The sequence below is a fragment of the Lonchura striata genome, chromosome 1, assembly GCF_046129695.1.
Source record: "Lonchura striata isolate bLonStr1 chromosome 1, bLonStr1.mat, whole genome shotgun sequence".
In the NCBI taxonomy this organism is placed as follows: domain Eukaryota; kingdom Metazoa; phylum Chordata; class Aves; order Passeriformes; family Estrildidae; genus Lonchura; species Lonchura striata.
The window spans coordinates 141,851,782-141,866,400 of NC_134603.1; the positions used below are offsets into that span (position 1 = coordinate 141,851,782).

Here is a 14,619-nt window from a genome sequence, read left to right on the forward strand (position 1 = left end):
CTAGCCAGATTCAGAAAGCTGGCCAGCATCCTTGCAGATGATGGGTGCTGACATGGTTGATGTCCTACAATCTTTGATCAGGCAGGACTTCTGGCTTCCCTGCCCCTGATCAGGTCCAGTGTAGGAGATGCTACTTCCCCATGACTTCTGCACAGCTCTTTGAGGCTGTGTCCTGACAATGTCCCAGCTAGTGGCCACCTGCCACCACTGCTGCTGGCTCCTTGGAGCTTGTACCATGAGCACGGAGCAGGATTCTCCCCCTTGCTTGTTCCCATTGCAGTGTTGCGATGGGCATAGTGATGGCATCCTTCTCCCAGATGGGCCTCCCCACCACACATAACACCATGGGGTTTCCCCTTCCACACATGGGGAGTTTGCAGAGCAGGAAGAGACAGTCATACCAGTTCCTCATGGCACACTTCCACTTGTTGCTCCTCACCACTGCTGCCAAAAGAAGGATCAGAGGAAACCCCATGGGCTGGAGGTTTCTCGGTTTCTCACCCACGCACCTTTGCCTCACTGATGGCTGCAGTGGGCGGCAGAGAGGGGGTTAAACTCTTCTCCCAGCCAGCCCTCTAACAGCAGGAAAAGCACATTTCTTCCTTGCACCTGTGAGTGGTGATGGGTTTTCTGCTGTTTATGGTAGTCACATTGCATCTTTCTCCTGTTAGAAGCTGAACAGCTCTAGCAGCCAGCTGTTCCCTCTGCTCTGCTCATACCTGGTTCCTTGCACAGTCTGGGCAGGGGGTGGGTGGAAAATCAGCTTTTTAGGTCAGCATTCAAAAATAACCCACAAAGCCTTCCCTTCCTTCCATGAGGGAAGGGTCCCACCCCTCCCTGCTTTCTGCCTGCTTGTACTTACTGCTGGCTCATCTATTCAGAGCTCTTACTGAGAATTTGGAGTTCTGTTCTAGCAGGGGCTAATATCTTCAGCACAGAGCTTTATTTCTCAATTTTTAAAGGGTGTGTAGTTTACATGTGTGAAAAGGGAGGAGATTCATTAAGCTCTAGGGACAAACGGGTTTAGGTGTTCAGATGGCTCTCAGGGTGGAAAGCCACTTTTGCAGTGTTCCAGGTTAAATTGTGGCTCTGCATAACAACTGTGCCTGCTTTTGTGCACTGTGAGCTCTCCTTGGGTGAGTGCCATGGCCACTGTGGGCAGTGCAGCAGCAGCTGGAGAGTGCCTGGGTACCTGGAGCTGCACCAGGCTGGCCCAGAGCAGCTGGTCAGACTGGCTCCAGAGCTGGCACAGCATCCAGGAGTCAAGGTGGGACAGAAAATGGATGGGGCACGGGATAGGGAGAAAGTGCCATAATACATAGAATGGTGCAGCACAGAAACTGGTTTATATAGCATGCCAACCCATCCACTTCTGTGTATATGTATCCTGAGAGATTTAGAACTAATAAACATAGAACAGCCATCTCAGTAGTTGCTCCATTTCAAAGAAATCCTTGTGAACAGTAGTGAATAGACTTCTCCCTTTCTTCATGCCCAAGAAGAGTATTAAAGACCAGTGTATAAAATGCACTTTTGTGTCATGATCTTTGCAGAGACAGTCGCCTTTTAAGCAGCTGCCAGTGCAGGGCTCATGATCCTCAGGTGGACCTGCTACTACTGAGGACACACAGTACTCACTAGATGTGTTAAATTAATTATTCGTGGAGGGAAAATAATCTTGTGGTTTTATTTTCATAAATCTATTTCTGTGGGTTTTACATTTTTATCCGCCGTTTTAAAATTTATTTCTTTTGTTAACACAGTTCAAACAGGGAGGAGTATATCAGAGTGGGTCCATTGTTTTGTACAACCTTCAGAACAGAACGTTACCTTCCACACATTTTATAACTCTGGAAGAATGGATATTCTATAATTGCCATTATAAGCTGTGAGAGTGGTATAGACAATAGAGACTGTTTTCAGCCAGCTAATTCAGTTTGCTGGATCTTTGCTCTAGTCAGTTCAGAATTAAGGTCTGTCACTGGGGAAGAAAAATCTTGACCATCCTGTGTCTTGCAGATCCTTGAGATGCAATACACATGGGCATCACGTGTTGTTTACAGTCATGTTACACAATGGAAGTTTGCTGTAAAAACAGCATACTTGAAATCTTAGGTTTTGTCTTATTCTGGCTGAGGATTGCAGCAGGCCAACACAGGGGGAAAAGAAAGTAATCTGTGAAAAAGACTGTTTAGCTGGGGTATCGTATGATATTACCTGGGTTTCTCCTGTGGTTGCATAATTCATTTTTGTTCTTATGCATATTTTGTCCTTGTTCATGTGAACATTTTTTTAAATTGGAATATGCAGAGCTGTAGGGAGATACTTATTGCTTTGTAATCCACCCCCTCCTCCTGCAGCAACTTAAAACATAATACAGAGCACACCTCTCCATGACTGGAGAAAAACAGTTGTCTAAGGAAATGCCTGCTCAAGCTGTAGGCTTACCTCCAGTGCAAAGTTTTTATTTTGAGGTCGCATTAGTGAAACCTGAAAGCTGCAATCACCAGTGAATTCTTGAGTGAAAGGGACTGAGTCAGCAGCAGCAGCACAGCATCTGCTGCTTGGCTGAGTGCAGGGAGGTGTATTGTCTAGGGAAGGACAGCACATGATTCATCAGCATCTGCATGCACTTTGCTTCATCTATTTTATTAAGAGGGTGAAAAACTGAGTAAGAGATGAGACTTCTAGCTTCAGGAGCCTACCAGCTGATCAAAGGTATCTTTTCTTGTCTAAAGCGGCCTTCTGATTGTTTTTGGTTATGTTTTGTAGTGATGGGTCCAGCTGGAAAGAACTTTCTGATGGCACAGCTGTGAGTGAAACCAGCACAACATGTTCAGTGTTGAAGACCTTCTGATTTCTCATGGATACAAATTGTCAAAAAATCCCTCTGTTTCATACGAGAACAGATATGATGGATACCGGCATGAAATCACAGGGAACAGATCTGCTCAGAGAACAGCACTGAATGGGATTGAAGCAGAATCCAGAGCTGGGGCCTACAGCAAGAAACCTCTGGTGAAAACCAGCTCAAGCAGCACTGAAAGCAGCCATGGGAGCCAAGGGAGGCAAGCAGGTCCTGGTTATCACCATGACCTTCAGGGTTTGTCCACTTTTCATACTTCAGAAGGGGGGTAAGTTTCAGCATCATGCCATGGCTTTGCTTTCTCTTTCTTTTGGTCTTGACAGATGACTAATCACGACCCTAACCCTTAACACCATCTTTCTGTGATCCTTTCCTGCTCCCATCCTAGTAAACATTTCCACTGGATGTCCACATCAAGTGACACATCCATTCACCTTCTTCTGGAAAATGACCTTTGGGAATACTGGGATAATGGGAAGTAGCTGAGTGTAGGAAAATATATTTTACTGATGTGGTCTGTATGAGAAAGGTCTTTCTGATGGACTTAGGAAAGCTTAGTTCTACCACAGGGGGAAAAAATGGGGAAAAAGGTCTTATTTTTCAATTATGTTTTAAAACTGCACCCAGCCTCTTCTGCCACTTTTTTACTGTGGCAGAAGGTTTTACTGTGAATTCAGCCACATGCAACCCTTGGTGGCTTTTCCTACATTCATTGAAGACTCGCTTGTTCTCCTAAGGCTGTTCTTGTGGAGTAAACATGAGAAGGTGCCTGTGCACTTCTTTTGTAAAACAGCTGCAAGCCAGTGGGAGCTCTTGTTGTCACTCCAGAAAAGGTGCTTGTACAGCCGTGGCTTGCCCAACGCCGAGTACGTGCGCAGCAGGGCTGGGGCCGGCCGGGCAGGAAGAGCTGTGTGTACACACCGACGCTCGGCCATTGTTCTGCAGCTATTTGAGGGCTGCAGATGAACAAAGGAAAGGGGCTCGGGCAGGACTGGAAGCCAGCCCAAGTATGACGATGGTTTACGAGGAAAAGCCCCTTCCCAGCTCAGTGGGCTTGAAACTGAAAGCAGGGCAAAACACTGTCACCTTGGGAGCTTGTCCTCTTACAAAAACCTTCAGTAACATGTGGCAAAGCCATGTGTCCCCTCACTCCTGGGCTCGTCTGCTCTTTCCCTTCACATCGTTTCCCCTTGTGAGTCTGTTTGCCTGGAGCAGGAATGGCTGCTGGTTGCCAGTTGGGATAATGGGCAGGAAGAGATGTGAGCCCTCTAAAGCAGTCATAGGACATCAAGTCCTGGTGAAGGTCTCCAGGTACAGCCATCTATTCTAAAGGAAGTACAGAACACAGATATAAGGGTAATTGGGAGGTTCCTTTCTGGTGTGTTTTGGATGAAGTAGACTGGACAACAAAAAAAGTGAGGAAAGATACTGAAAAAGAATGAAAGGGAAAAATATTTTGAAGCAGGGGAAGAGAGAGTGCAGTGGTGCTGAAGCTGATGCTCAGTTTAGTGTGGAGAAATACTGTTGTAAAGAAGATCTTGCTGTGCAAGGCTGGAAGCTACCACAGCACTGCTGCTTTGCACCCTGTTAGTCAGAGCCTGTGTGGATGCACAGGGGTTTGGGAGGGCTGCTGCCTCCCTGCTTCCCATTCTTCCTGGTGCATCTGCAGGGGCTCACACATCTGCCCCACATCTTGGATATCTCTGTATCTGTAATTGCTGGCCTTGGCTAAATACAAATAATGCTCTCTAACAGTTTAAATACTCTTCCTAAATGTAAGGGGTGAGACCTGCCAGTCTACAGCATAGTTAAATATTAATCCTGGTTTTTAAGAGTGGCTTTTTCACATAAAATAGGGAACACAACCCTGAAAATGGCTTTGTCACACTTTCATAAAAATAGAAATATTTTCTTGCTATTACTGTTACAGCAAACTCTGATTCCCAGTGAGCCTCCTGGGAACTCTCACAAGGCACTAGCAGCTGGAAAAACCTTTGTATTGTCCCTTCCTTGCCATGCCTGGGAGTGTGGAGTATGACACAGCTGTGGCTGGGCTGGTCTGGGAAGGGAGGAAGGAGCTCTCCAGGCTGGATCCAGGAAGCCACAGCCCTGCAGCACCTCGAGTCAGCTCCTGAGCCCCTCCAGGTGCACTCCCCAGTCACAAGGCTGCCGTGTGTGTGAGCTGCTCCAAAGCTGAGGAGAAGATACCTGTGGCTGCCCAGCTGGGCATGCTCAGGCCTGTGACAGGTGGGCCATGGTGATCTACACCAGAGGTTTTGATCTTGCTGCTTGGTTTCTGGACTGCCCTGGTGAAATTGGCTTCTGGTTCCCAGGCTGGGAAAGTACTGCACACTGCAGGGACCTTGGGCCCAAAGAGAAGATGACCACCCAACAAGATAACTCTCTGGGCATTGCAGGCTTCTTGCCACCATATCCTGGTGCTCCTTTCCCAGTTAGCACAGAGCAGGAGAGGGTCTGAGCAGGCCATGTGTGTCCTTCACAGATGGTGACAGTTCCTCAGCAACTCTGAGCATGGCTTAAGCTGCTTGTCCAGGAAATTACCTACATCTACCTACTCTTGTTTACACCACTGATGTAGAACAAGTCATCTCCCATACACCATGGAAGTGGGTGATGTTGCCAGCTTCATGGCTGCCTTTGCAAGCAGGTTTGCAGGGCTTGTGGTGTTTTGTGATGGCAAGGGATGATGCTGTTGTCTCTGCTTGTTAAGGTTTTTCTCTAATAAAACCTTGTTGAGGAAGGGAGAGGCTTCATAGCCACTGCTCCTGCTGCTTGTGAGGGGAGAGTTGATGCCCCAGTGGAATGAGGAAGTGGTGTTTGGCTCCATCCTGTTGTTCTTCAGGCAAAATGTGAGGGAGCAGATGGTGGGAGGGCTGTCCTGGCTGTCCTTGCTTAACTGAGCATTCAGAGGCCACACAGTAAAGGTTTTGAAGAGGAGACAAATCAAAGAAAATGGGAAAGCTGATCCTGTGGGTGTATAGATGAGAGTTCTCTCTTCACAGGAGAACTCCCTCCTGATTTTGTTCTAAGTAGAGAGAAGAAGCACTTTGCTTAGTTGTTTGTGTGGGAGGAACTTTGTTAGTAACTAGCAAATTTAGTGATAAATAGATATCATCATTAATGAGATCACCTGCTGGAACAAATAGAAAAGTATACTGGTGTTTTCCAATGCTGGGTCTCAGAAGAGTGTATGTAAGGATAGGATCTCAAAATAAAACAGAAGTTGCCAGTGTCCAGAACAGCCCTCTGAAAATTTTTCCACTTTGCTGGCTTTCTTAACAGTGCTTTTGGGCACAAAGGCTGCACCAGTGCCTACAGCTCATGCAGGATGAGCTACTGAGTGCCCAACACCTGCCACTTGCACGCTGGCAGCCAGCAACAGGGTCAGACATTGCCTGCATAGCCCTGCAGTGGCCTAATTCTGCAGGGTTTGGACTTCAATGCCTGTGCCACACTCCTTCACTTTTGGCCCCATTATCTGCATCATGTGAGGTCCTGCTGGTCCAGCATCACCCTAGGGGAAAAGGGCAGCTTCAACCCATGGCTCTGAGCAAGACAGCTCAGTGAAATGTGGTCATACAGCCAGTGCAGGTAGACTGATGGCCTCATTTCTTGTAAAGGCCTAAAATTCACAGAAAGCTAGAAATAGTTTTGGGAATTTTAAACCATTTGAATTAAACTAACTTTATATAGAATCAATTCAAAGCAGTTTATGAGAGCAAATGTGATACTCAATAGAAGCAGGCCTGTTACAAAAGAGTTTATAATGCTAAAATCCACCTCCTTGATCCCTTGGGACCACTCTGTCCCTTGAACTTAAATCTCCACAGTTGGTCCCATGGGACTGCTCCATCCTTGGTTCCATCCTCCTCCCCAGCTATCAGGCACATGGAAGCTGCTGTGTCCAGGTGTGCATTTCTTTGTGCATCAGCACCAGCACATCCTGGAGCGACACAGAATTGTGTAGTGGCAGAGTCAGAGATGAGCTGCTGTGCAGAGGGGCTGTGAAGTCTCTTTGGTGGTATGTCATGGGCACAAAATACTGCACCATGACTGGTACTCATCATTCAGAGATCTAGCATTGCTGAGGCTGCAGTGAAGCATTTTAAACTCGGAGTGGCTCTTGGAAGTTTCCCCTTCCACCCCTTCATTGACTGCAAGACCCAGAAGGGCCACATGCCCTGGAGGGAGGCACTCTCTGCTGCAGCTGTGGCCACCAGCAGTGTGGTTGTGCTGTGCTCCACCACTGCCTGCCTGCAGTGCCTGCATGCAGCTGTGCAGGAGCTGCTCTCCATCACTGAGAGTAGACTTCAGGATGGAGCTGCACTGGAGGGTCCTTGGAGTATCCTTTTCCCACACACAGTGCAGTGTCATCTTCAGAAGTTTACAGCGTCCCTGACAGAGCCTGGCTGTGTAACCACTTCTAGTGCCTTAGCCAGGACTTAGAGAGACAGATACTGTCTGTCCTATGAGTAGATCTTAGGATCAGGTTTAAAATGCTCTAAAAGCCTCCTTCTAAATATCTTTTTTACTGTCATGTGGCAGTGATGACATAGTACAGGTTACATGGCAGTTTTTATCATGTTCTGAAGTTCATTAATGGACCCTAGTTATTAGCCTCTAAAAATAAATTTAGCCTTTTAAACAGATTTTAATAAATGGAGGAGCTTTCTCTCTTTCTGTTGAAAAGGATTTTGGGTTACTTTGTGTTTGTTTTTTTTTTTTTTTTTAATGGTGAATTAAGCTTTGCAACATCACGGGAAATCTAAAAATCAGAATTTTTAGGTGCTTTTCTAAGAGATGCTACCTCTTAAGCAGGAATCATCTCAAAGAAGTCTGATAGCCTGTGCTGAGCAAGATGTCAAACTAAATAATTATAATGGTCTCTTCTGATCTTGGAATCTGCGACTGTACTTCCTGCAATTTCTGTAGACCCTTTTGCAATGATGGATAAAATCAATCAAAAAGAGCAACCTGTTCATTTTCTCCTCACTCTTGCTGTATCCTGTTTCTCACTTCATTTTGTAAACACAGATACAAATGGTGTCACAGTATGGGGAGGAGATGAAAAGGTAGAAGACAGCATTTGCTCAGCTGTATGTTTCCACATGGAAGTGTTGGTTGTTACTACAATCAGCTTCTGATATAGGAGTGTCCTGTTATATTTCATTGATTTATGGAGATGTCTGTTCCTTCTTGGGGTTCAGCAATCAAACTGTATTTTATGCTTCAGAGGCAGAACATTTTGTTCAGAAGTTCAATCTTAATCCAATTGAATTAATATGAACAAGATGCTCCTTATCCCAGTCTGGTTATTAAACTTGTAGACTCATAGGATGAAAATAATATTCATAAAAGAAAAGTGCCATGGATCTGCATGGCTTAATTTTCATTCTAAATTTTGACTTGTATTATGTCTTCACAAACTCTTATTTAACTAGATCATTGTTTTTAGTAAAAAAGAGCCAGATGACACTGTTTATATACCTTGGGGTGGAGGGAAGAGGAAGAAATTCTTGGATTCTATCTACATACTTGTCCTATTTCTGTCAATTTTGATTTTTCTTTCCAGTCTTAGGCTGGTGGCAGTCACATAGTGTAAAGGCAGTTAGTTATATTGTTGGACACCTTACTTACAAGAATAGCAGAATGCAATTCAAGTAGAAAATTAATTATTTATATAGAAGGGTGCCAATTTTCTTCTGCAGACATGTATAAAATAGTTTACACTCTGTTCAGAACAGACAATGAACCTATTATGTTCATGTAAATCTGTGTTCTGAATTTCTAATCCACAATGTCTAATGTCTTTCATATTTCACTGATAGACTCTTTTATTTAAGAATTTTATACTTCTTTTGAAGTATTTTACATTTTAAATATTGATTCTGTCTTATCCAGAACTGTGTTGATACATCACCATTGTTGTGACATGTGTCATTTAATCCAAAGCACCCAGAAGAAATTTGTTCCCTCAGAATGATGAACAAGAATTAATTCAGGAACTGACATGTTTAATTTCAGCACTTTTACCAGGATGCAGATCATGTTTCTTACAGACTATATCTTATGAAATCCTACCATACAGACACCTACCTGTTCTCCCTGCCTCTGCTCCTTGGAATCCTATTAAACTTGAATACCACAGTAATCTCCTTACATCTATAGATTTTGATTTAGCAGGATACAGAAGTAATTTAAGATGGTCACTTCTGGTTTTAGAATGGCATCTTTGAATCAGAGGCTGGTCTGGGTTGGAAGGGAACTTCAAGATCATCTAGTTCCAAGCCCCCTGCTGTGAGCACGGAGTTTTCTACTGTCCATCAAGGAGAGCTGTGCATGTTTGCACAGCAGGTAACTGTGCATTTGTCACTCTTTCTAACATCTTTGCATAGCTAACAACATGTCAGAAGAGCTTCTTTCCCTTCCTTTACCCATGTTAATTGACTGACTTTTAAATCCTCTCATTAAAATTGCCATCTGGTTGCAAATAGATTACACAAAACCCCATTGGCATAACTCATCATTTGACCTCCTAATGGCTTTACCCATGGCAGAAAGAACAGGCACCTGTGCACACTGCCTCTGACACTGTTTTTTTTTCCAGGGTTTATGACAGGCCTCATTTAGCATGGTCTTCCCAGCCTAAGACTGATAAAGATCTCGCCTACTGGAGAAGACGAGGACAGGACTTCAGTGTGCTGCTGGGCTATTCCCAGAAGGCCAGTGTGGAGATGAAAGGCCTGGCTGCAGCCCCAGGGGCACCCCGGCACCCCAAGGAGAATCAGCTGAAGGTGGGGACAGGTGCAGGGTATGTCAAAAGAAGCGGCTTGCAGGAAAGCTGTGAAGTGCCCAGCGACTGCAAATGGCAAAGTCTGGAAGTAGAGAGCTGGAGTCAGCCAAAAAGGGTAGGGAGGCAAATGTCTGAGGGTGACAGGGAGAAGCTGCTTCAAGAGCTGTATTCGCTGACACTGGGAGACAACGTACTCAGCAGCCACAGCAGGGGGAAATCGCAGTCGTTGCCAAGGGTCCTTTCACCAGAGAGCATGAGGTGTGTGGAAATGCCCTCCCTGACCAACAGTAACAACTCGCTCAGCGTCACTAAAACCCCTTCCTATCCCCCAAACAGACTGAGTGTGGAACCAGCCAAGCACCATGGAACAGGAGGCAGTTTTCTTCCCCTGGTGAAGCCCAAGTATGGGAGACCTCTCAAGCCTCCATCCTATGAACTGCAGCGGCAGACTAGGGCACCTGCAGAAACCGTGGGTTTCCAGGACCACTACCAGAAAGAGGAACCTGTCTCCTACTTAGCCAAAGTCAATGAGCCAAGGCAAGATGCTGGCATTCCAGAATCTGGTTTGGAGCCCCCAGTGTACGTACCTCCTCCTTCTTACAAATCCCCACCGCACCAACACGTGACCCCACATTCCCCCAGTGAAGTGCCTAACACCAACACGTGCGCCAGCAGTGATCCACAGGGTCCTGCAGAGCGGGTTGTCCCCTGCCAACGACCAGCAATGAATACTTTGGAAGTGGGGGGTGACCCTTGCAAAGACAACCATTTTCCTTATGAGAAGCAAAGCCATGCAAGGCGCCCTGCTGACCACCTGCGTTCTGTTCAGTATATTCCCTTTGATGATCCTCGGATACGACATATTAAAATTGCACCACTGGAAGGTCTGCAGGGCAACTCTAACCACACTGAAAATGCATGTAGTCCCAGTTCTGGTTCTTTGCAAGAGAGAAATCTTGAAGTACAGTACAACAGTGCCTTTGTGGATGCATCAAACTTGTCCAGTTCTGCAAAGGGAGAAAGAACTTCTGACAGCTCCACCCATAGCAACAGATGGTTGGCACCGTCCATACGAGATCAGGAAAACTGTGCCTTGCCGGACCAAAGAGATAATTGTAGAGCAACTAATCACAGCCCCCGTAATGAAGCCAGCACAGAGTACATGAAAGGCAAACTTTCTGTAAGAAATTCACATATGGACAACACCTGTGAGACTGTTACAAAAGTGAAAAAGTTTGAACCTGGAACTGGGATGCGGAGCAAAAAGAGTTCAAAGAAAAAAATGAATGAAACTATATTTTGTTTGGTCTCCATCCCAGTTAAATCAGAATCCAATCTGCCAGATACAGATAGGAACAACAACATAACTCACAGCCCTGATAAGAATAGGTTTGGTAACAATGGGGCTTTGCAAGAACAAAGTCTCTTAAGTATGTCTTCAACAGACTTGGAGTTACAAGCGCTTACAGGAAGCATGACCAATAAAAATGAGTTACAAAAACAAGAGCTGTGGAGACCAGAAGAGTTCAAACAAATGAATGACCTCAGATTTATTCAGCCTACAAAACACAGAGAGCTCAAATATTCTGGCTCCTGGCCAGGTGATCAGTACAAAGACCAGCAGACACAGACCAGCTTCTCTGAAGAACCCGAGAGCCCAGAATTTTTCCATGGTACAAAGCCTGGGAAGCCTGATAGTAGCAAACCGCTATCTCCAAAGCTCCCTGGATGTTCAACATCCACAATGGGGGCAAAACAGACAGGGTCACCTTCTGACGAGAGAGGCTGCAGGCAGAGCAATTACAGTATGAAGGGCCAGACTCATCTCAGCCAGTCAAGCAACAGTGCATTTTCCAGGACTGCTGCCTCAGTCCTTCAGTCTCCCTCCCCAAAAGCCCACCAGAACCAGCCTGTGCCTATCCAAGAGAGGGAAAATGGCCTTCTTTCCAAGGGAGATGTAGTTAAGGGAGAGCCCGGTGGTCCCTGCAACAGTACAGAACCGTTTGGGCAGTTCCTGTTGAAACCTGTAAGTCGCCGTCCCTGGGATGCAATAAGTGAGCTAGAAAGTTTTAACAAGGAGCTGCAAGGGCAGGAGGAGAGCACAAGTAGTGAAGAAGATTTGGAAAGTGCTGCAGCTTCTCTGCAGGCAAGTGCCTTTATGCAGAGGAGGGAGTCCAGAAATGAGAAATCAAGCCAGGAGCCAAAACATGGTGGGAAGTCAGAAATGGTTGTGCCAGAGGTGCCTGTATTTAGGTCAGGAAGGGTTAAAAGTAAGTCTGAAAGTTGGAGCATGGGGACAGAACATGGTAGCGAGCCAAGATGTGTTGGGTCAATAGGCTTATCAAAGCCAGGAGGGAGCAGTAAAGGAGTCAGGCCAGCAGATGAAAGTCTGATAGCAGAAATGGGGATGGGGGAACCCAAGAGCAGAAAAAGCAAACAGCCAGTTCATGAGCGCCCTGTCAAAAGAGTTCTGTCCAGTAGCCCAAGTAGTTCATGTCACAGTAATCCTTTCAATAACCCTGTCTTGCAGGAGATGAGTGAAGACCAAAATTACCTAGACTTTGTTAAACTGAGCAAAGGCGCAACTCCCACAAATGATAGGGTATTAGAGAGAGGGTCAGTAGTACGATTGTCACTAACAAAGAGGAACCAAAGGTGCTCTGAGCCAGATTTGAGGTCAGTGGGACTTGATGTGGCCCCAGAAGCTGGTGCCAACAACTCTGATCACTCTTCAGATGCAAATGCAGTGGAAATCCCTATGAATGAGTCATTGCAGGCAAGAGCTGCAAGAATTTTAGGTATAGATATAGCAGTGGAGTCTCTCCTTCCAGATGACCATGTTGGGGCCCACCCAGGCATTAGCCCTTCAAATGGTGCTCAGGACTTTGAGTCATCAATGATAGGGAGCGCAGTAAGTAACAAAGAAGGAAAAAAAGAAGATTCTTATGAAGGCAGACGAAAGTGTGGCTGGACAGAGAGTGCTCTCTTTGTCAGAGCAGGAGGGCGATCTTTATACCCTGTTGAATGCCAGGCCACTCACCAAGAAGCCAGCGCTAAACCACTGGTAACGGAGCAAGTTCTTGAACATCCTGTGAGTCCCAGCCAAGGTGAGGACCAAAACTTGGTTTGCAAGTCCACTGCTTATCAGCATTCAGAAAAGAGAGTGAGGAGCACCTCAAAAGTGATAGAGACACTTCAAGGCAAGCTCACATCTCCACCCAGCCGGACTGCCATGGATCGCTTGGTGCGAATGAAAGAAGTTGATTCCGTGTCGCGGATGAGACGTCTGAGCATTAAGAGCGCAGACTCGGGAGAGGAGGTGGATGAGGAGAAGCTGTCGAAGGTACCAGAGGAGAGAGGAAGCAAACTGGCAAGCTCAGGGGCTGTTTCCAAGCGTGTTATCTCTCTCAGTGAAAATGGATGTTTAGCTGCAATGGACAAGAAGAAGATCGACAGAGATTTTTCATTAGGTAAGACCCTGTTATGGGAGATCCAGATGGGTTCTTGTTTCTTATGTAATGGGCATGATCAGTTTGCTTAAGCCCACATAATGCTCTCAAATAGTAACAGGCTGTAGGTGGTACTATCCTCATCTGGGAGCCACCCACTTTGCTCTCCTTGTGGAAAAGATGAGTGTTCTCCGGTCCCATTTTAGGAATTGTTACTGTAAAACTCACTTGTGATAGAGAAATTCATTCACAGAGACTGGAGTGCTCCCTAAGGTCTTATCTCTGTCTAATTGTTTCAGGGAATGGCCAGGCTAAAACAGTGGAGTTCAAAGACAGTCACTCTAATGCCAGTGTTTGGGAACATGTGGTGATTTAATCATAGCTGCTCCTTGAATGCCAATTTTTTTCCTTCTCTAGTACTTAAGTAGACACATACTATATCATAGTTCAGAAGAAACTAAAAATAAAAATCTGATGTTCTTCTATGAAGCCTCTGGGAAATGGCTGCATATAGAGGCCTGGAAATTTTCTCTCTCTCATGAATATTTTCCAGATCAGATGCTGAGAATGACTATTAACCCCAGGACAAATGGAAAGTTGACTTTTTCAGTGAACACCTTTTTTTTTTTTTTTTTTTTTTTTTTTTTTTTTACTATCTGTTGGTGTTTCTGATCTCTCTAAAACATATAAACTTGTGTAGTCCATATGCATCCCCAAAGTAACATGAGCTATTCCCTCTCTAAAGCATTTTCATTTAGCATTTTATTTAACAACTGAAAATCAGTTGTTGCTATAGACCTGGGTAAAGAGATAAATCTCCCAAGCTACCTGCCTAGTCCCTTAAATAAATTGGAGTGAGCAAACATAGAGTGTGAAAGTTGTTAAATTAGTATTAATCTCCTCCTTCCTTTTTCCATCCTTTCTGTTATAGCTGACACTTTGCCTTGAAATTTGCACAGGTTATTCATTTAACGTTATTGGTAAAAATCTACTCACAGTTTTCCAGTACAGAGGGACTGAAATTAAATTAGGTATTCTTTAAACTGGATTTATGCAATTCCAACTGAAAAGAAATGCTTGTATGAGTTCTAAGCATTGAATCCTGCAGCCTTGAAGCCTTTTTCTCCGTGTTTTTTCTGTATCCTGCATCTTTGTCTCTTTCTGCTCTGAACTGTATTTCTCCAGATCAGATTTTTTAAACAGACTGATTCAGCTTTCTTGTACCCATCAGGTCTAGTATGCCCCACATGCATTTCATATGCTTTCCTCCCTTGGGGTTTCTGCTGGAGTGAAGAAAATAACTGTTGTGGTGACATGACTTCAGGGATGTATCAAAACAGATTGTGTGTGTTTTATTGGAGACTTATTCTGCAGTAAATTAGGTCTAAATTTATCCCTCTTGCTGACAATGCTGGGCTTATATTCTGCAGTGTGTTCCCATTGTAGCAGCTTCCTCACAGCCATAACAGCCCTCCCCATGTTTGGATGGC

At 45.2% G+C, this 14,619-nt stretch overlaps 1 protein-coding gene across 3 annotated transcripts in view; it reads left to right on the plus strand.

Moving 5' to 3' along the window:
- JCAD (junctional cadherin 5 associated) overlaps positions 1 to 14,619 on the plus strand; it is a 60,067-nt gene that overhangs the window by 41,046 nt on the left and 4,402 nt on the right. For 2 of the 3 annotated variants that reach the window (XM_077788761.1, XM_077788757.1), the window contains exons 2-3: positions 2,773 to 3,134; positions 9,495 to 13,221. In XM_077788761.1, the coding sequence (XP_077644887.1) occupies positions 2,833 to 3,134; positions 9,495 to 13,221 (4,029 nt within the window). In that variant the 5' untranslated portion in view covers positions 2,773 to 2,832. Of the gene's footprint in view, positions 1 to 2,772; positions 3,135 to 9,494; positions 13,222 to 14,619 lie in introns of those variants that run through there. The other variant, XM_021543018.2, reaches the window with a different exon arrangement.